The 22,320-nt window shown below is 38.2% G+C and overlaps 1 protein-coding gene across 2 annotated transcripts in view; it reads right to left on the bottom strand.

Annotated features, from left to right (window-relative positions):
* The window catches only part of Eip93F (Ecdysone-induced protein 93F), a 56,685-nt gene that overhangs the window by 27,096 nt on the left and 7,269 nt on the right, over positions 1-22,320 (bottom strand). For both annotated transcript variants that reach the window (XM_018455477.1, XM_018455476.1), the window contains exons 2-5: positions 6,044-6,861; positions 5,461-5,769; positions 4,529-4,768; positions 3,981-4,060 (exon numbers count right to left, since the gene is read on the bottom strand). In XM_018455477.1, the coding sequence (XP_018310979.1) occupies positions 3,981-4,060; positions 4,529-4,768; positions 5,461-5,769; positions 6,044-6,861 (1,447 nt within the window). The remainder of the gene's footprint in view (positions 1-3,980; positions 4,061-4,528; positions 4,769-5,460; positions 5,770-6,043; positions 6,862-22,320) is intronic.

Consider the following 22,320-nt stretch of genomic DNA (forward strand, 5'->3'; position numbering starts at 1 on the left):
ATCATATGTTAATGCATATATAGTGATCTACATAATTATTTTGATGGTCCAACAAAATTATTTTAAGATTTGTATCTATATAAATAGATAAATTTTTAGATTCTTTAATAAAAACGTTCTTTCTATATAACAGAAGGTACGATTAAAATTGCTTCCTTAATTCATCTAATGAATTGCACGTAATATATCTTGATTCGTGGATCAAGAATACAGAATGCTACACATTACTGACACTTTCTTCATCTACGAATACTATACGTGAATTTACTTTTATTGAAAATTGATGAATTTGTGTTTTTTTCACAATTTTGAAATATTTAAATCTCTCTTTAGAAAAATGACAAATGTAATTAATTATTTTAATTATTATCTTTCGTCATATATATTTACGAATACTATCAATTGCTGTATATTTTTAATACAATACAGTTTATATCTTCGAATTTGCTAAGATCAATATTTAAATACATACATCAAAGTTAAAACGTTCACATGCTAGTTTAAATTAGGCTTAATTTCGACTCGACGGTTTCATCGGCGGTCCTATCTTATCGCTAATTACGCAGTCGTGTATATGCGTCGGCGCAAACTTCTCTCTCGCCAAGATCTCTTTCTTTTCTCTTCCCCTTCAAACTTTCTTCCCTCTTCTCTCACTCATTTTCTATCCTACTCTCTTCACTTCTTCACTCTCTCTTTCTCACATTTCAGTCTCCCCTTTACGCTTCTTCATTACGCGCCGCGACATACTCGAGGTACTCTGCATCTTCGATATGTCAGGAGGTGCAGATTACGGTGGACTAATAATAGACGATGATAAAAATTTGACGCGCAAAATGTTCCGCGGGGGAAAACAGCGAAAACATGGGGGCAACGTACTCTAATGATCTGACACATTCGAATCGCTCGAACTACCGATCTCTTCCATTTTTCGCGAATCGTGTAATAAAGATAATAATTGTCATGATCGCAAGTAGAAAAGATCTTGTCTGTTCAAGACAAAAATTAAACTTTTATCGATTGATGTGATATAATTTGTTATACTTTTTCATAACTTTAATAAAGGTCAGAAAATTGGAATGATTTCAATTTTTCGAAATAAAATTTTAATTTCACTAAAATTGATATTCGTCCATTACTAGGATTTCCTAAATTCCAATATGAGTTGTACACAAAACAGAACTATGTAAATATCATATTTTCATAGTCTTTTTCGTACTGTCTTCGCGACAGAGAAGCGAAATAAAATATGTATAAAACTTTTCCCTTTGTTGTCATTTATTTAGGCGTGGATAGGTTTACGAAATTTGCTTCATCATGTTTCGTATTCGAGACCACAAGCGAGTTGCATCGATTCTGTGAAACGGACTGCTTAAATATTTATCGAGGTACGTACCGCAGACGTATAACAGTTTAAAGCTCAAAGGGTTGTAAAGTTCAAGCAACTCGTCGGTATTATTACGGTTTGTAGGATACCGGCTGCTTACCACGATCGCACAAACGTATTACAACGAAATTTTTTCGTACAGTTTAAAACACTAAAGCGCAATACATTAAACATTTACGTGTGAGAGTCGTGCAATAAGCGATCTGCCTAGTTGTGACAGTTTAATCAAAGAATGTATTATTCTCTTTACGTTACAGAGGAAAAATATACTACAGTAGTTTCTGTACACAAAAAAAAGAAAATATTTTTACAAATTTAAACTTAATAAAGTAATTGCAATTTGCAATAAATTTTCCACCATCTTTTGTGATAATATATATGATTGTCTAGAATAAATTCTATATGAAATCGTTAATTTTTTTATAACTATTTTATTAAAAATTTGAAACAAATAAATTTTTTAATTTCAAAATTATTAATTTTTTTAATCCAATTAAAATTTCATTAAAAAAAGGAAAAATAATTACAGAGATTAATTGTAATAATAATTATTAAATATGTTATTTATTATATAAAATAATTCGTAGTAATGTCAAATAGTTGATCAATTTATTTAAAAATCATTGTAAATTATAACGATACACGAATGAAAATAACTCTCAGTCTAATAGCAAAAAAAAATTCTAGCAGATCAGTCACGAGATTAGTAATCATTTTTTCAAGTTAGTTCAATACAATAATTGAGAGCTCGTAGAATCTGTAATGTGACTTTATTTATCTAGACGCATAAATTTTTCGCGAGCCATTGGAATTATCATCATTTCATTGTAGCAGCGTGATAGCTACGAATCGGGAGGAAAACATCGTACCCATGTAGAAAATTCAGAATCGTTCACGAACAATTTATAATAATTAAATAGTCATAATCAAATATCTTGTTTTAAATATATTGTTCATTTCATCATTGTTTTTCATCATAGTTCATTCTTACTCAAATCAGTAAAAATCATATTTCATTAATTTTAAATATTAATAAAATATATAAATGTAGATTATTAATTAATTTGTAAAATTTATAATGAATAATATTTTTGCGTATTTGTATGTATATTAATTTTAAAGTATAATTATTTTTCGTCCAGAGAATACAGCTCTCTAACGTGTCTAGGATATTCGAATGTTCGCAATAGTATTATTACGATTACGACTCAATAGAATCGCCAAGTTCACTTAACAAACTTGAGCTTCGTCGCAATCCTAGGTTCTGATAACCGCTGCATCTCTTTATCTACAATTCTGTTTATCTTTTAGTACAGTTACAACAGATACTTATGAATTACACAAACGTAAAAATTGTTTAATGTTCGATGAATTAATTTTTTATGAAATAATTGAAAATGATAACTTATGTAATTATAAATAATAAAAAACATGATATTTTTAGTTATATAAACAAACCGATTAAGACAAAGAATCTCAAAGATTTTAGTTATATCACATCAATTTGCGGTGATTTTATTCCGCATATTTGTCCGGATAAATCCGAAAATGCAGCACACGACCGCGAATTCGATCAGCCCGCACCAGTGTCGAGCGAACGATACGATTCCCCTCTGCCGTTGTCGCGCATGACGTCTTTACGAGGGAGATAAATCACGGTTATGCCCGGCCGCGTGATTGGCACCTAATTGCGACGGCATTCCGGATCGACTGGCTGTCAGTTTCGCGATTTTCGAAAGTCGTTCGCCTGCGGTGTTTTAATCGACGCCTTATCGAAACGCCCGCTCGCCCCGGCTTAAACGGCCACTCGATCACGAAGAACGTTCGCTACGGAATGCGATCGTGGGTCGTATTCTCTTTTTCCCCTCCACATTCGCATACGGAATGCATATTCCTATCGGTGACTCGCCTCGAGGTGTAAAGCGAGTTGTGCGATAACACCGAAACGATGCCTCATTGTCGTTGACAAACGGCGATTTTCCAACGTGTGGGAAAGAACATTCTTTCATCGAAGCCAAATATTCGTAAGAGTTTGGATTTATCATTTCCATATGGTTTTTTTTCGTTTTCATTCTAATGCGCACTTTTAGACAGAACTTTATTACTTCTATCTCTTATCACTTTAAATGTAAAGTTGAAATAGTTGTAAAACATTTATCACTTTAACACTTTAACATCAACACATTATTAAGTTCGTTAACAAAAGGGAAACAAATTGTATGAACAAAATTAAATAAAATGTTTGAAGGTTAAAAATATAATATAAAATTTATGAACGATTGAAATCTTTTCAACTTTCTTCAGCAATTTATCTTTATGCATAGCTACTCAATTAAGACTACTCTAGGAATTTCTTTTCATTCAAATTTGAATATATTTTATATTTATCACATCAACGAATCAACAAATATAAATGTGTGTTTTCATGAATAACGCCTAGCACATATTTATAATTTAATTTCAAAACACCGTGTGACGCGATGCATTAATTCATTTGTCATGATTAATGCATATTTCAATTGTCATTTTTTATTATTAATAAGAAGTATCCTATATCGTTCCCTATTAAGTAAGGAAATGTAAAAAGATTACTTACTTCAGGATAGTCTTGGGATCGATGCCTGTCGGCATTCTCAGAGGTATTTTCTGTTGCTCCAATAGAGATATGTTGTTGTCCTGAACAAACAAAATGGATAATGACATTAGTATAAAAAAAACTGTCGAGTGATAAAAATAAAACAAATAAATAACTTAATATTACGCAAGCATACAGCCTAGTTACTTAGACGTCAGCGTTAGTCACTTAAGAACAAGACTAGGAAGCACTAATAAAACACACTATATGAAAGGAATTATTGTTTAGCAATACATGAAGTAGCAATCGTCGCGTAAATAATGATCGTATCGTGACAGCCCACTAAAAAGTATGAATAACAGTTACGGATAATTTGCACATCGTTTACAATCGTCTCCACTCATTATGTGATCCTTCATCAAACACAACTGGTGAATCGCGCAACGTGTGATCGTCTTATCGCGAATTCAATGTCCAAATAAATTTGAACGAGCACATTGCAAGAATAATGAAGATGTTGAGAAAAACCGTATCTTTTCACGCGATAGAATGAACGATCTCGAACTTACCTGAGAATTTCTGGGTTTCGCCGAGAGATCGAGCGGTTGATCGGCCGCCGCGGCGCTGTCCTGATGGGTCTGCACCCCAACAAGGGGCGCCTCCCTCGGCGGTAAGCACCATTGGGGCAGCAAGGTGGGGTAAGTGCCGCTGAGAGCGGCGGCGACCACGGACGCCGCCATCGGGTCCACCTGGACCGACATCGGTGACTCCGCCGATCGCGAGCTGCTGCTACTGTCGCTCTGCGGACTCTGCGGGGCACAACACGAAGAAACGTGTCATCCCGGCTCGCGCGATACGAAAAGGAACTGCCTGACTGAATAGCCGGTGGATTGGTCGGACGACAGAAAGGACACCAGGGTGAGATCCGCGAGAAGACGCGATGCGGCAGGATTGAATTCTGATCGAATTCATTTCTCGTAAGGCGCGCCGCCTTCGCGAGTCCTCGTGAATTTTTTATGGGCGCGTCAAAGTGATCAAAGCTGAGAGGCTGGCGATACAGCGATGCGGCCGGCGCCAAAGTACGAAGTACGCTCGACTTAATCAAAAGTAGCAAAGAAGGCTAGGTCAGACTCGAGCCGCGATCGCGATGGCACAACAGGTGCATAGAACGAGGCTGAAACGAGATTTCGATGACGCGATTGCATAAGTGCATTGCAGAAGAAACGAGCAGCATTAGTGTGCATCGATTCATCTATCGATCTCGATAAATCATCGACAAGACCGTCGGAATATTTCGAGTCATCCGAAGCGTTCGTCACAGGATCGTAGAAACTCAAGATCCGAATTCCACGTGAAGAAAGATTACTTATACGTTCATTTACTTATTCCGGTCCGCATCCCTTTCGCGGATAATCTCTACACAAAATTAGCAATGAAGGACGAGGTCGATGCTCAGCCATGCGCAACCTCACACTCGGCAGACTCGCCGCAGGGTACTTACAAGGGGCGGCTGGTCGTCGTGGGGTAGCTTGCCGTCGAGGCAGAAGTAACACTTGTCGAGCGGCTTCCAATCCTCCGGCGGCGGGCTCGTGCGTCTTCCAAGGAGAAACGGCGTCGCGACGCTCGTCGCGGCTGCGTTCCCGTCGCGGCATAACAGCCCCGACCTGGTCCCTTCCGAATCCGTCGCCGGTGTTGTCAGTATCGTGGTACCGCCAGAACCCGGTACTTCTTGCAGCTCTTCCTCTTTCTTTACCCTCAGTAAGCCCTGCGTTACCGGTGCCCGCTCCAACGCGATTTCCTCCGTTCGTTCCTAAAATGCAGAAATAAATAATGTGAACAAAATCAGAGAATGTGAGACAAAATTTTCAAATTGCTATGGAATCTTAAACGATTAATTAAAATGAATTTATTTCATTGTTTTTAATCTCTATAAGTCTGTTCTTTTCAATTAAACTTTTGCACGGTTCATCTTCTCTATTTCCTTTTTTTTCCATATTCGAGAAAAAAAAGGGGAAAGAACGGTAAAAAGTTTAGCTAAAAAGAATAACAACATATAAGTGATTATTACACAGATTTATACCAACCTTGGTCCCTTCCGTGTCGGTAGCGTTGGCAGTCGGATGATCCCGAGTCGCACGATCGTTCTCCGTTCTGAGAGGGCTGACCGCCGACCTGTCGGCGTCCTCGTCGAGCTTGAGCCGTTTCTCCGCTTCGTTCTGACCTCGTCCCGTTTCCTCGTCGTTCTCTTCGCCGTCCTCCTCCCCGTCGACGTCCTCCCCGTCGTTTTGCCGGCGTCCGCGTCGCCGTCTCGTCGCTATCGTCGTCGTGCCGGTCGCTGTTGTCGTTGTCGACGTGGTCGTTGCGATGCCGATGGTCGTCGCTGTTGCCGTCGTTGTCGCTACTTCCGCCGTCGTCGTCACCGTCGTCGACGTCGCCGTATCCGTCGTCCTCGTCGAGGTATCCTCCCGCGCGGCACCGTCTGTAAGCTCCTCGTCGACGGCCTCGATCTTGACTTCGCCCGGCCTTAGACGGCGCGAATCCTCCTGCTGTTGTTGCTGTAAATGGTCCTGAACCGGCGCGGGTAGATGATGGTGGTTCTGCAGATGATGCCTCTGCAAACTCTCCTGTTTCACCACGCTGGTCGCAAGCGTCGTCGTCGTCGTTGTCGTCGTGGTCGTCGCCGTCGTCAGCACCGTCGACGACAACGACGTGGGTGCCGGGTGATGCAGCTGCGACCCAATCTGGTCCAGACTCCCGGGTATCGGGTTGCAGGACGACGACAACGCCGGGTAAAGCCGATGGTGGGGCTGTGATTCGCTGCTGCGGGTGCCGCTGTACAGGGTGTCCTGGTATTGCTTCCATCTCCTACGGCCCATCAACTCCTCCGCTACCCGTTCCAGACCTGCGACACCACCGCAACTACATCAAACAATGATGTGCACCGGTTACCCGGAACCCGTGTGTATATGTATGAAGTTTCACTTTCAATAAGGCAAACATACGTTCCGTATGCTGCACTCAATAGGACATATTTGAGATTGACAAAAATTTCAAGGCTCGTATTCTCTAAAACTTTTAGAGTAAATCTCACTCTGAAGAATGAAATCTCACTTTTAAAGATTGAAAATTGAGCCACTCTCTTTTTCAAGATTGGCTCAATTTCTTTAGAGCGACATTCCACTCCAAAGAAATTACAAAATGCAAATAAGCTGAGTACCCAACTCATTATTATTATAAATAAAAGTAAAATAACATCAAACACTTTACATACCTTTTGATAAATTTTCGTCGAATGTGCTCATTAATTGATGCCTAATAAGAAACTTCCTAAAGCTGAAATATTTGATTACAGCTTCAATAAATTTTTTCGAGCAACTGTATAAATCTGCTGTGTTCGAAAAAAATAGAATATTAGATTTATGTATATAATGAGCACATCCGATTTCGTCGAATAAAATATAAATTGACAATTATAGATTGTTTTATTTCTGGCTTATCGATCTTGAAATAGTTTCTTGAACAATTGCACGGTATCACGTATGCCAAAAGCCGGGTAATATGTCCGCCAAAGTATATTTCTCTGAATGTTAACTATCGCTATTGTAATCGTATACGCTAAAATAAGTGGTGCGCGGTTTTATAATCGCGGTTGCATAATCGTGAGTTACGCGAACTGTACCCGCTGCGGATGACGATATCTAGCCCACTGCACAAATTCACGCACGCGCATCTCTATAATGCGCACGGCTGACTTGTTTGTCATATATAGGAAATGATGGACGATGATTAAGGTTCCAGAGAAAAGCACGCGGATGTTCGTAGCTGTGAGTGATGCAGTTCTTCCAGCGAGAATCGCACGCGAAATTATGCAGATCGCGCGCGATTGAATAACCGGACATGGTGGTTTTCGAAGGACACGGCCGCGTATGGCAAACCGAGAGAAAAAAAACTGCATTTGCAAGAAGAATTCACTTTTTCGTTTTTTAGTAACTCAGAATATAATTCGAAGAGTAAAATTTTCACAATTATCGGAACTTCATCGCAACATTCGAGAATGCCCGAGGACTTAATTATATATGTATAAAAAATTGTTAATAATTAATCATTTCATTGCTCTGAACAAATAAACGCTTTGTGCGAATTAAAAGGTATGGAAACGTAATTTTCTTTGAATTCTACGAATCTTTACATAATTATGAGCATTATTGGACTGTCGCGAAAGTTTCATTAGCGCTGCTAAAAAAAGAAGAAACTTTCCGTTCGATACTTCTATTGAGTAGATGTTTCGAGGAAGATAAGAATATGGAAAAATAACACTCGCTATATTCTTATATAATTTGTAGAAATGCATTCAAATGTACTCAACGTCTCAAAGACGTCGGTTTTTTTATCTCACAGGCAGCTACAATTCGCTTACGCCAGTTATAATTCCGCTTGATTCCGCTCCACTCCCTAGAATGGTTCGTGATACAGACGGTGATAACGGGATTTTTTTCACTTCCTTATCCAAAGGCCGAATAGTTGACCGTTATCACACCAGCATGACGTGTTTAACTCTGCCGCGTCGCCGGCTTCGTCGAAAAGATTTCCGAGCGTCAGTTCAACGCCGGCGGATGCTGTTTAATCATCAGCGGGATTTTACAAATTATGATATTTATGCTAGTCGAAACAATTATCAGAGCCACGCCATAGTACGTTGCGATACATGTGCATTTGTGACGGATGTTAATTTCCTGAATAAATATTTAACATCGCGGAAATATGCCCGCCAGCGCGAGCTTGTGTTTTTCGCTCGTTCATTAATTTAGCAAACAGTATTCGATATTCATTTGAGCAAAAGCTCCGTGATCCCGTCGTACATTTCGTCATCGAAGAACCGTGAAAACGATTTAATATACAATGCTCAAATTTAATTTTACGTCACATGTTTTCTCGCTCCAACTGTATTTTCATCTGTTTATGGATATCATACTTGAGATTTTCGAAAACTTATCCAGTTCGCCCAAGTTTGCAAGTAATGCTGAATTTAAACGCATGTACTCGTATATATCGCAAGACAACGAATGAATGATCTTATTCATTCTTCAAATAATTTATACTTTTCAGCCAAAATTATCATACAGTTTATCGTTTATTTTTTTCCATTTCTCGTGATATTTCAAATAACCTAATTCTCTATTGCGGATTTATTACGCGCCATTGATTTATGACACGCGGAGAATAGAATTTACTCGAATCGTCAGTCTCTAATTCTCAAAGAGCATTTTCCTATCCCCGATCAAACGCAAACCGACTACAGCTGGCCAATTACAGCTTGGACTAACCAATCAACCGCCCTTCTCGCCGGACACCCGGTATCGCAGCGCGCGTGCCGCGGATGCAACGTACCGTCACGCCAATCGGTACTCGATGCGATGCACCACGTGCATACGCTTCGCACAATGTACAGGTATAGAGACGTACGCGTTTCTACATTCGTGAGGTGATCGTGAATGCACGTACCGAGTATGTACCCGCGTATGTGAAAATATATATATCGCGTGCGAATCGAGTCCAGTAGCGATTTTTCATGGCGCCCGCCTTCATAGCGCTGAATTGATTTTGTCGTTTGCCACGAGGCGGGATAGTCATTAGGGCCGCAAAGAGCCGGTCGCGGGTCAACCACGGCACGTCGTTTCTGCGAAACGCGTTGTTTCTGTGGAACGGCGGGGAATTCGCAAATTAAATTGCACTCGGGATCGATTCGACCACTCATTGGCGTACAATTCGATGTCTTGGAATTTCGAAGCTTTTGCTGGCCGTGCATGGACCAATTTATGTTAACAATTTGGTTTAGGTTTAATCTAGGTTCAAACGTTTTGAGGTATAATTGTTTATAATAGAGAGATAAAGAGTCAACATGTTTAATTAGGTGTCGGCTCGACACAAAATTCACGCAAGCTCTCCAAAAAAAAGAACACGATGAAAAATTGTGTTTCGTGACAAAAGAGATCGTGGATCGTATCACATTTTTTCATGTAACGCTTTGAAAAATATTGTTCTAAAAATATAAACCTCATTATAACGAGAAACCGCTGCAGTGTAACGCGTACTGATGCAATGTTACTGCACCGCTTAATTTAGGATCAATTTGTAGTAGTCCACAACGGCTTTGTGGTAAAGCAGAACTATTGAAAAATTCAGAGGGAAATTTCGACACGTTTAAAGCAATGGTTGCACACTTTGCCTTCGTAAATTTACAAAAAACAATATCACCCGTATTAAAAATGAATGAGTAACTAAATTATCATGCAACTTCGAAAATTTTCTACTGTATATTACACATTTGCATACAATGGTATTCGAATAAACTAAATCTCACGAATGTGTAATTTAATTAAAGCGATGCTTGAAGGTCATCGAAAGGCAAGTATCTTGATCTAACGATTTAAAGAATTTAAATATTATAGAAAATTTTTACAACGAAAAGCAGAGTAAAAGGCCTCGATTCATTGTAGTACAATCGTGAAAACAATTTCGAAAGTCCATTAGGCTCTTTCTCTAAATTAAAGTCTGCTAAGGTCGGTTTATCTCACGCAAATGGACATTCGCGTACAGCTAATTATTCCGCGGCCGCAATTATTATCGCCTTACTCAACGGCGCGTATCGGAGTAAGTTTAATCGTGTTATTTTCTTCGAAGCGTACAGAACATTCGCGTCTCTGTACAGTCCGAAATAATCTGTCGTCGCGTATCTCACGAGCAAACTTCGGGAATCAAAGTTGTTCGATCGCATATATCGCCGTTTGGAATTTCGCGAGCGTAATGAGTCTTACGCGTTTTAGCCATTAATTAGTTCAGTCGTTAATTATGCGTTTCGCTCAATAATTACTGTATTATTGATTTACACCTATATTAGCGACCAATGTGCGACAGAAGAAATTGATAACTGTACAATTACATATTATGAAACATGTAGATATCGTTCTAATTGTTTTGTAAAATAAAATTTAATGTGCCAACTAATACAAATTTCAAGCTTCCATTTTCAAACAACTTTCAAATTTTTATTTTACAAGAAAATAACTTTTTAAAAAATGCAAGTTGTATCTGAAATCCAATGAGGATAATAAATATTTATTAATAATCTATAATGCAATTTGATATTGAAATTGTTAAATAGTACGATATTCGTATTTGTTGTACAATATATTGTATTCATATTAGAATTGTACGATATGTCGTAATTGTGTAAAAAAATTCGACTGATACTCTTGAAACTAGCGCAACCATGATTTCGATTCGTAAGTAGGTTTATAAGTACGCAGCCTTGTCACTTGTTAAATTTATTATCGATTGGTTACCAGTTTGTTTTCAAGATATCGAGTACTCAACGGCATTAATGGTAATTAATATGTAATGGCATTAGCATGTTAACCGGTTCTTCAGCGAAGTTGATAGAAAGGTTGGAAATAGTAGCGAAGTTGGTTCTCAGAGCGACGGTTTACCGTGTAAAACGCATACAAATTTCGGGGACTGTAGAGTATAGTGATCATGCAAGATATATTGCGGGTTTCGCTTGAGTTCATGAATAAGCGCGAATTATCTAGTGAAGAACGAGAACACATTGATCACTCTGGATAGCTCGCAATTATACCAACGTATGTGTTGAAGTGGACGAAATGTTAATTCTCCAATGACGACATTTCCCAAACTTATCTTAACTGTGGTAATTACATATTTAAATGATTGTATTAGATTATATTTGTTATTTGCACTTCAATGTAAAATTGTTATTGACAGAATAATTTTATATAATAGTAACTACATAAGTTTTGTAATGTATTTTATACCTCAAACAAAATATATCGAGGAACAACTAAACACAAAATGTTTTTTTCAATCAATTAAACCTTTCAATTATTAAAAATAGTTCGTTAGAAATAGGTAAATTTAGAAAATATAAAAGAGGGATAGATTAAATAACAAAAAATGAGACTACAAAAACAAATTATTTAAAAAATAATAATTTAAAGCCTAAAGATACGAAAGATGCAATTGCTTGAAATACATGTTTTGCCTCTTTAAGTTTACCATCTTTACGCGAGCGTATAGAAGAAAATAAGCCGAGAAAACCTGTTCGAATTAACGCAGTCGCTTGGAAGCGCGCATGAAAAACATCTGAATAAATTATTATTGTTTGTCGAACGTTTCGAACGAATGGCGACGCCCATCGTGCTATCCCATCGTCGACGTGTGCGGCCATTATTTAAACGCTCTACTTCCACGCAGCTTATCAAATACAGGTATAATGCGCTTTGCGGAAACACGAACTGGATCCACGTCGGCCACGCCGCAAGATGTGTGCGTATGTATATGCGTTTGCGCATGCCTGTCAGAAAAATGCACGACTGATATTACGGTCAGGGACGAATTTAACGCCGCAGTTTTAAGTGGAGCTTACACCCTTATCGTGATTTCCGAAAAATTACTGCCGCACCGGCTTACGTTTTAATCTCCTTCACGGATGAAATAATTTGTAACAAAGACAAGAGATTCACTTTTAATTGACTTTACAGTAAAATCGATTATACGAATAACTTGGTCTAATTCTTTTGTGATACCAGCTATCGTTGAATTGAATTAGAATTAAATTGTTTAAAAAAATAATCATTTTTGATAAGGTAAACTTTTTAACTTTTCCTTAATATTTAACATGTCATAAAATTAATTTTCTTGTTGATAAGAAACACTATAATGTAATATTTATTTATAACATAATATAAATATATTTAAAGATATATTATACATTTAAAATTTATTCAATATTACTTTTCGCGACATACAACAAACGTGTCTTAATCTTATTCCAATCATATTGCAAAACAATCTGTTAATAAAAAAGGAAAAATCTGTATAATTTCACATGTTTAGACAAAATTTCAGGTTGCATTTTTAATACGCACCTTGACAGGAAAAGAAACGTGTTAAAGAGAAGCATTACACAACGCAATTTGGAAAAACCGAATCATTGAAAAACACACGGAAAAGTATTTACGAAATTCGAAAAGATTAATTTTATATAGATAAAAAAAACCAGTACAGTTTGCCTTGTAATCAATAGGTCTGTTCGCGTTGCATGCACTTTTCGCACTCAGCATCTTCGCTTTCTCTCTTTTCACCGTCCAAATATATATCTATCTCATTTTAAGTATAAAAATATTTAAGGATTTCAAGCAACGCGAACAGACCTAATGTTCCAGTCGACGAGTACCAGTTGATCGACATGAACGAAAATGCGCGCCCGCATTTCACCAGCGCATCCTCAGCAGTAAAGTTTTAAGTTGCGATAAGACGCATCGTAATTCTCATTTTGCGACTCGATACACCTCGCAATATCTCACCTTATTTTGAGCAGTTTGTGAACGAGCTTTTGCGTTCGCGCGAATGCAATGACTCACTGTTAATCGCAATTGCAAGTCGTGAAATATTTGACAACATGATTTGTCGCTTTTCGGTGAATATGTATGTACGAAAAATGATTTTTTTTCCACACGAAAAAAGAGGACAAGCAGTCACTAATGTAGCAAAAATATCGCAGTCGAAAAATAATTAATATCATTTACACGTGTCCTAATATAATTCTCTGTCGACCTTTTGACCTGGCAATCACATCGAATCTCAATCGGCCGCATTTCGCGAAAGAGATATATTCATCATTAATTTATTCAGTCTCTTCTATTATGAGATTCCACTTAAATTAACCAAATTTCTTGTGTAACAAGATTCGCGACATGCGACGCGCTTTCGCAGCGAAGTGTTAATTGCTTATCGACAAGTTCCTTATCGCACTGCAAATTTATGATAACGCATTGACGATGAATGCGCATGAAAGGAACGATGCGTTAATTAAGACTCAGAATATACGAGGCAGCGGTAGAGAGGAAGCGCACACGGCAATATCTTTGCAATAAACATCAATTTTTTGACAATAGTGCGATAATCGGGCGTTTAACTGCAGATGCATACTACGCACAACGCGTTATAAAGGTTGATAAATGATGACAGTTAGATGCAAACTATACACAACGAGATGAATGATTAAATAATACTACGAGGTGGCATCGGCTATAAGTTAATCAAATGTAACGATTTCCATGTAGAACTTTCAAGTATATTACTAATATAATTAAAATATTTAACATTTATGATTTATTAGTACACGGAAAGAACAATTTTGTTAAAATATTAAAAAATTTAGCTACAGATCTGCAAATAATTCGACTGAACTATGAAATTATGTAGGACGCCCAATATGGTTGCTAGAATGTCAAAACTTGTTGCAGAGGAGAGCATTGCTCATCATACTTGAGCGTTCTTATTATATAATTATTTTGATGGTTCAACGAAATTATTTTCAGATTTATATCTAGTCAAATTTTTAGATATTTTAGCAAAATTGTTCATTCCATAATTCTTTTGTAATCTCCAAACTCGGATTCCAATTGTTCAGTGTTCTATTTTCAATATTCTCTTCATTTCCATTTATCGTACTTGCTGACGTAAATGCCAAATTCGCATGAGATCTTGATGGTAATCTCTACGAGTAGGCGCCAAGAATAATTGCGTGAATCACGAAAAATCGTCGTTGCGCATTATCGAAGAGGTGTCGAGAAAATCTTCAATTTCTTTGGAATCACGCAACGCGCACGCCTCGATCGCGACCGCAAGAATCGGCCAAGTCATCGTCGCGCCAGAGCGTGCAAACTTCAAGGTTACGTAATGAGTCATGAAAATCTGGTCGTACAACTCGCCGAACGTCCGACAAATATTTTTCCTCTCCGTACAAAAATTCGCGCTGGTTTTTCCAAACAATCGACTTTTCCTCGAAATAAGATTTATACTGATACGAAGACTCGAAATGAAGTGAAAAATAAACTCAGCGTTTCATATATTTTCTCGATAATGTTTACAAGGCGGATTTATAAATGCGCCGTAAAATCACGAAAGTCCACTACGCTACGCGGAAGTCAGAGCGATTCAGTATTTTCCGCGGAATCATGCCTGTGACAATGCATGCAAGCCGCTTATCTCGCAATGATTTGCGCGATGACTGCGATCGGATTATCGCGAGATTAATCATCGATCTAAAGCAACGATGTTCCTTTTCTTCGTGAGGATGCTATATCCTTCGTCGGATTGACTTTATTAAGACCCGAGCAGTGCGTAATCAACAGAGGTGAAGCATGAACTTGTACCGCGTGTGCATTGATAATCCTGGCATCGCCGTTCCGCGTATGAATGAAATATAATCTCTTTCGACTATAATATAGATAGTATAGCAGAAAGAGACGTAGCCATAAATCAAATTCTCAGCTCTAAATAGACTCGAGATTACTTTATCAAAAAGTTTCAAAATACAAAATAATTATTCTTTGTCTAATTTTATATTTTTATGTACTGCAACTTATTAAAAAATACTGTTTATCATATAGAAGAATTAAACACATACCTTACCAACACATTTGCGTGGTGTTTCCACAGCTACTAATCTTATCATCTTGCGCTTAACACGCTAAATGATAGTATAAGTAAATAAATAAATTTCTATCTCTTTAATGATGTGTGAAAATGGCATTCTGTTAGAATTATCATCCTATTAGCATTACTCCATTTACTAAGCGCATGCTTTTCTTAACAAGTGAGTCAATACGACTTTTCCTTGACGAGAACGGCGTGCGAGAAAACAACGCAGTCGGTCTGCGTGTTTTCCGCGATTGTTTCATCCACACTAGTTCGTTATATATTCACAAGCGAAGCCCGAGTCCTTGATCGATTCCATCCAGAAGTAATTAGACTGCAGGCGCGGCCCTCGGATGAAATTCCAGGCAGGAGAGGTGCCGAACCAATCTTATCTCTCGTGCCATTTAAGAAGACGAAGAAGTAGGGCGGGTGACCACGCCCGGGATTAGACCAATGACGCTGTACCGGGAAACAGTTCGTCGAATAAAATCATTATCTATCTCTACGTCTAGATTGAACGTTTACGAGCTGAATATGACTACGATTTCGCGTCGTGTTTTAGAGACTGTCGAATCGCTATATTGAAACAATAAAATAAATAACAAGAAACGAATATTTCTCACATGTTTTATCAAGATTTTGCTAAATCGATTACGAATCTAATTAATTTAATTACAAAAAATACATTAAAAGGAAACAAATTTCGCACATCAGTACGTTATTTGAACGAGAAAGAAAAACATACATTTTTTATTTTAAATTACCAAAGAATTTGTGAACTCAAAGAAATTGAAAATATTTTGCATAAAAACCTATAGTACCTATTTATCTTCATCATTATTAAAATGATATTAAAATATGCAACTAGTTAGCGTAGAATCAATGCTAATTAATTTGTATGTTACTAAAAAAATGCACTTGCATAGTTTTTCAATTTTTTATTTCTCTTTTTATAAATATTTGTCATACGCTTATTGATTAATTGTATTGCATGTTGTATTAATGCTAAAAGATTAATTATTTAGGGAACCTTGATCGAAGTACATTGTGGTAAGCTGTTACTATCGCTATTGCTGTCGTTACATAATGCACTTGAATTGAATTATTCATGAATGATAATAATTCATAGTCCTTCCAATATTAAACGTCACAAATATAATTCAAAGAAAAGTATAAATCGATAAATCAAATTTTATAATTTGGTCCACGTGCTAATCTTTCTAGAATCCACGCAATAGTCACGATTTTCTCTCGACGAGCTAAAGAAAAAAAAAACTGAGGAAAAATATTCGATCCTTCGGAGCGAAAAATTGCCGAAGAAACTCGACGTGTTTCTTTCGCCTTCCTCACAGCACGCAGATCAAAACGACGAAGATTCGAAAACGGTGCCACTTTCTACGATCGTCCTCCGCGGATATAACGGCGAGGATATAGCGGCACCATTCCTCAATTCTAAACCGAATGGCCTCGAGGGGCCCGCTCGGCCAATGGCGGAGCCACGATTTTTAACCCGACGGCCCTCCGCTCGCCTCGGTTCCTAAGCTGTTATATCGCTACAGTGCCTTCTCTAATCGGTGGCCCGTTTCGACCAATGGCAATCCAGTTTAGACGGGAGTAGAAGCTTAGGAAATGGCTAGTTTCTGTCTCCTTCTCTCTCCTCTTTTTCCTCTCCCGGTCCCCCCCGGCTGTAGTAGGGCCGCGGCCAACTCTCACGAGATACAAGGCTATCCTTTGTCCGAAACTCACTTGGCACTCGGCCGCGTTGAAAACGTCTCCCGGCTCCGCTATAATCGCGTCGTAATTGCAATAACGAGCGGCCAGTCGCCGATGGTTTGGCACGCGGGCTCACGTTCCGCTCAGGTAAACCTATGATGTTTTCTTCACCATTCTGTAAACCATGCTATCTTCTTGCCTAGTCGGTGCGGTTCCGATTCACATTAGATCCTGACGTACTACTCGTAATTCAAACATAGACAATACTCGCAATTAGATTTATATGAAAAGATTTCTCTCATGACCCAACAGCTCTCAAAACTTTCTTCATCAAAATATTGATGAATGGAATTCATTATTAACGCATAAATTGATGAACCTATTGATATCAATATAAAATTTGCGTTATCTCTATGATAATATCTAATAATTTAAAAACATTTTAATTATCTTAATATATTCAGTTATAATAATACATGAGAATGCATTGTCCCGTTTTCGCTAATTTACAAGCGTATCCCAAAATTGGCGTATAAATCTCGCAAGCGATGCAAATGAATCTGTGAAGTCAATTAAATAGTGCCGAATGGTCTCGCTTAATGATCTCCCGTTTGCATAACGCTAACGAAAATTAGATCGCTGCTACTTTCAGACCTCGTTTCACATCGGCCAGTAAACGCGACGATTGCGATTTGACGAAAAAATGAGAAAAATTGGCGTCTACGCCTAGACGCAAGTTATCTGCATCGCTTTGTTGCATGATCGCGAGAATCCCATTCACCTGGCGGGACCGCTTAGCGGTTTCCGAGTAGAGCGAAGGACGACGGCGTACACGATGGATGTCGAAAGACTCCGACAGGAGAGCGTTGCCTGTCTCTCGCGAAGGCACAATAAGGTATGCCTGCCTGCCTGACTGCCGTGCCTCATTAATGATTCAAAATGATGCTCGAGGACGACGATCGCGCGCGAACTCGTTGGATATCAAAATTCTCGATCTTTCGGGGCGTCCAGAATAAAAATAAGCAGCGATGAATAGTAAGTTGCGCGAAACGAGAGTTCCCATGGAGACCTATTGTTGCCGGCGTTGTCTGATCCCTTGATCACGTCTCCTTGAGCATGAAAGTACCAACAGACAGTCACGAGCCACGTTTTTAGCACACGCCACCTACATTCCCGCATAAGATCGTAATCGCCGGCCGTATAATTAGCACTCTATGAAATAAAATGGTAATTCCCAAACCGTGACACATCCCCCTTCGGAATTCCCTCGCAACTCAGCAAACCCTTTCCCGTATTCGCGTGACACCGAATGACACGACATTTCGCCGATGGTCGCGGTGATGCGCGACGGCTACTTTGACAATAACTTTTTTGGAGTAACTCCCATTGCGAAGCTCGACGTGCCCTCAAAATGATCACCCGAGGGGTTTTCAGACACCGACGGGCGAAGTACCAGCTGCCAAATCTTTTACAGCCATTCTCTTTGTTCCCCTCCCCCCTCTTTCACTCATTCAGAGTCCTGGCTTACTAACGGCCGTGAAGCAGCCAATGCACCGAGGGGCCGCTTCCTTTTCTTCAACAGCACACTGTAAACGTGTGTGCGCGCATCTGTGCACAACGAAGCAGGGATGGACCCTGCTAACTAATTATTTTTTAACGATCATCAAGGAGCGACAACATAATCAAGTAAACATCTTCAAAAAATTTTTTCAATCCTTTATTCTGGTTATTTACGCATGTTATACATATTTTCGCATATATGTTGTATGTATACAGGGTTAAAATATCTGATAACTTCAATTGTCCTTAACGGTCAATGAAAGCCACCAAATCAGTTTATTTTAGAAATGTTCTTTAAAGTCACAACATATGACTTATAAAAACATTTCTAAATTAATTTTATGTTCTTATTGACCGTTAAAAACAGCAGGAACTAAAGTTACCAAAGAAACTTTGATTCTGTACACAACACATATACGAAAATATGTACGAAAGCAAGCACGAATAATTTTTTTCGAATTTCCAATGATATAATATGCTCCAAATCGAAACTTTAGAGTCCGAGATATTTTTCTTTTACCGTTCTAATTTTTCAAATATTTTTAGATAGAGAAAATATTCTTAAAATTTCTATTATTAATCGACAAAAATCTCTTTTTCCCTTCTTAAAGAGAAAGAAATTCGTTGAAAATAATAGTCACGATGTTAATCATGATTTAGACTGAGTCAATATACTCTACGTGAACATTTACGGGATATCTCAGTTTTAGTATCATTACTGCTCGGAATTATGACCGTTCATTATTCTACAGCTCGTAACTAGCAATCATTTTGCAACAATGGCCGCTCCCATTCTTTACAACAAGCGCGTATGAAAATTTCCAGGGGGAGATACCTCCGGCGCGACATTCACAGATGATCACAACCTCTTTGAAGCCGGTCGGAGAGACACGTACCTGACGTACCTGACATAAACCTACTACGACAGTATCAGACCTGCAATCCGATAATCATGGTACATTCTCGAGTCAGTTTAGCTGAAGTTAATATCGCGATACACGGAAATACGCAGTGATAATATTAACGTGAAATTAAAAACGTTCAATCAGCAAATAGATTTGATTAATTAGCAACTTTTTTCCGCATCGTGAGGTTCGAGAATGAGACACTCTTAACTTTTTCGTCCACGTCGTGCACGCCTAACAAGACTTTCGTCGTAGTCGCGTCTGTCTAAGCGGTAATCGGACACCAAACGAGGTAGCGGAGTCGTTGTCTGGTGACCCATTTATCGCTCAACGCTGTCTAATGTTACAACCGCGAGAAGAGTCACGTCGCGAAATATTATCGTACGGGCCATGGTAGATTCGTCAATGACAAAGAAGTGACAGTGATGAACCGGATTGTATGACGAACATCGACGGAAGGAAAGCGAGATTATTCTACATTTCCATCGAAATTCATCTATTTTCTTTCGCAGTCGTAATCGCAATATCCGCAACTGCGTCCGATAAGATAGCCAGGAAGACTCGAACCTTTGCAGATACGTCGCTCTCAATTTGTCCCACAAATAACACGCAAAGCAGAATAAAATGGTATAGTGCTTTAAAAGAAATAACGACTACTCTGAGATTTAGATAAAAATATTTTATTTATTTATAAAAATGCATATTAAATTAATTTTGTTTAAATTTAAAATTAAATTTTAAATCACAGTGCTGATTGAATGTAAACAGTGATTCGATGCATTATAAATATTACTCTAATTTGTTTATAGCTTGTAGAGAAAATACTTTGTAAATCAAATGTACTTGTACATAGAAATTTGTACTTTCAATGGATTAAAAAGCGCATATCACTTGTGTAGTACGTTACACATTCTGTATGGCACGATGCTGCTTAGGGTAACAGCTAACGAAATGTTGAAACGGTCAGCCAGAAGAGACGAGATGTAAGAAAGGCGAGACGATAAACAGAAAGGAGCGGATAAGAAGAGAGTGAGGATAAAAGCGAGCATGCGAGAAAGAAAGAGAGAGAGAGAGAATGAGAGGGACAGAGAGCAGAGAGAGAGAGAGAGAGAGAGAGAGAGAGAGAGAGAGAGTAAGACAAGCTTCATATGCATGTAGAATGCAACAGTTAGCGAATGGTGCAAAGAGAGATGCTATTGCCGACGTGTGCACGTGAGCCAAAGTGAAAAGCGATGAGAGAATGAGACGGAGAGAGACTGTGCCGGTCTCACAATGTCGCTTTTTCAACGTACGCGTGTACACGCACACGCACAAGCTCGTGCACACATGCACATTCCGCATATACGTAGACGCGCATACTAGCAAAGAAGACGAGTGAAGCTCTCTACAGTGCAGCGGTTGAATATCGGCGTTTCGGTCGGCGTGATAAAGCGAAGCCTCGCGCCGGATGAAATTTTGCGGCGTACGCACGAGGGACGATTAAAACGCAACAGATCACCGCCGCCATCCGTCACCGGATTAGCCCCCGTGTTTTCAACTCCGCTTCACCACCGGCGTGTGCGAATGATATTCTAACGGCCCGCTCGCGGATCGTGACGGAGAGCGTATGGAAAGCATCTCGTCATTCGAAATGAATTAACGCCCGAAGAACCGTAATCATTTTATCCTATTATTATTATCCGACAGGTGTGAAATGAAATGAAGGGAAAAAAGTGAGAGGGCACGGCAAGGATTTACGGTACTGTGTGCTTTTAGTTTTGTAAAAATTAATATTTTATCTCTTGCTAGATATCCACTTCTTGCTATTCTTGTTCTATCATTCTTTAGACTTTGATATTCTTTATATGATTGATAAATCAACAAGATAAGATATACATTAACTAATAGAATAAATTCAAAGAATATCAACATTAAAGTTAACGTGATTACACTGGTTTACAAATTTTGAATCATTTTTAATGGAAAAAAAAGAAACAATTTTTCTTAGCACATATTTTGAGACACTGAGTTCGAATCTGTCGCCAAAGAATTCAGAACAAATCAGATGTTTCTTATCAAGATTTGATGATAATTGAGAAACGTTATCGAGATACTGAAACAAAAATATGCTAGGTGACTGCTGCTAGACTTTAGTGATCGATTCAGTCATATAAAAAGTAAAAATTAAACGCTCAACACTTCTAACTTGTCTTCTAATCTCAAAAACTTTATTATATTGGAAAAAATATCTTCTCTTACATCTCAAAAAACCGAATCTGATAAAAATATTTCAGCATCAACAATTATCCTAGAAACAGTCTTCATATGCTTTTGCATTTAGTTCACAAAACCTTGTAAACTAGTATTATTAATTCAATCAAAAAAATATAATATTTTAATATATATATATATTATTGTCTAAAAATTATAATTACAAAATATATCCTACACACAATAATTTTTCGATTCTGTAAAAACTTAATACTGGAAGAATTAAGAATTGCAATTATCGAAAAATAAATTTTGATTTGACAATACTAATTCCGATATAAATTGAGTTTTGACATTTACAGTTGCAATTTTCACTCATCGACGAAACGGTGTGAGTGTCCCGAGCTTCAACCGGTAGCAGTTACAGCTGATAATCCAGCGATATAGCAAATTTAGTCTCTCGAAATTATTTATCTCGTAAATAATTTAAA

This window comes from Mycetomoellerius zeteki, unplaced genomic scaffold (assembly GCF_001594055.1).
Source record: "Mycetomoellerius zeteki isolate Tzet28-1 unplaced genomic scaffold, Tzet1.0 scaffold481, whole genome shotgun sequence".
Lineage (NCBI taxonomy): Eukaryota > Metazoa > Arthropoda > Insecta > Hymenoptera > Formicidae > Mycetomoellerius > Mycetomoellerius zeteki.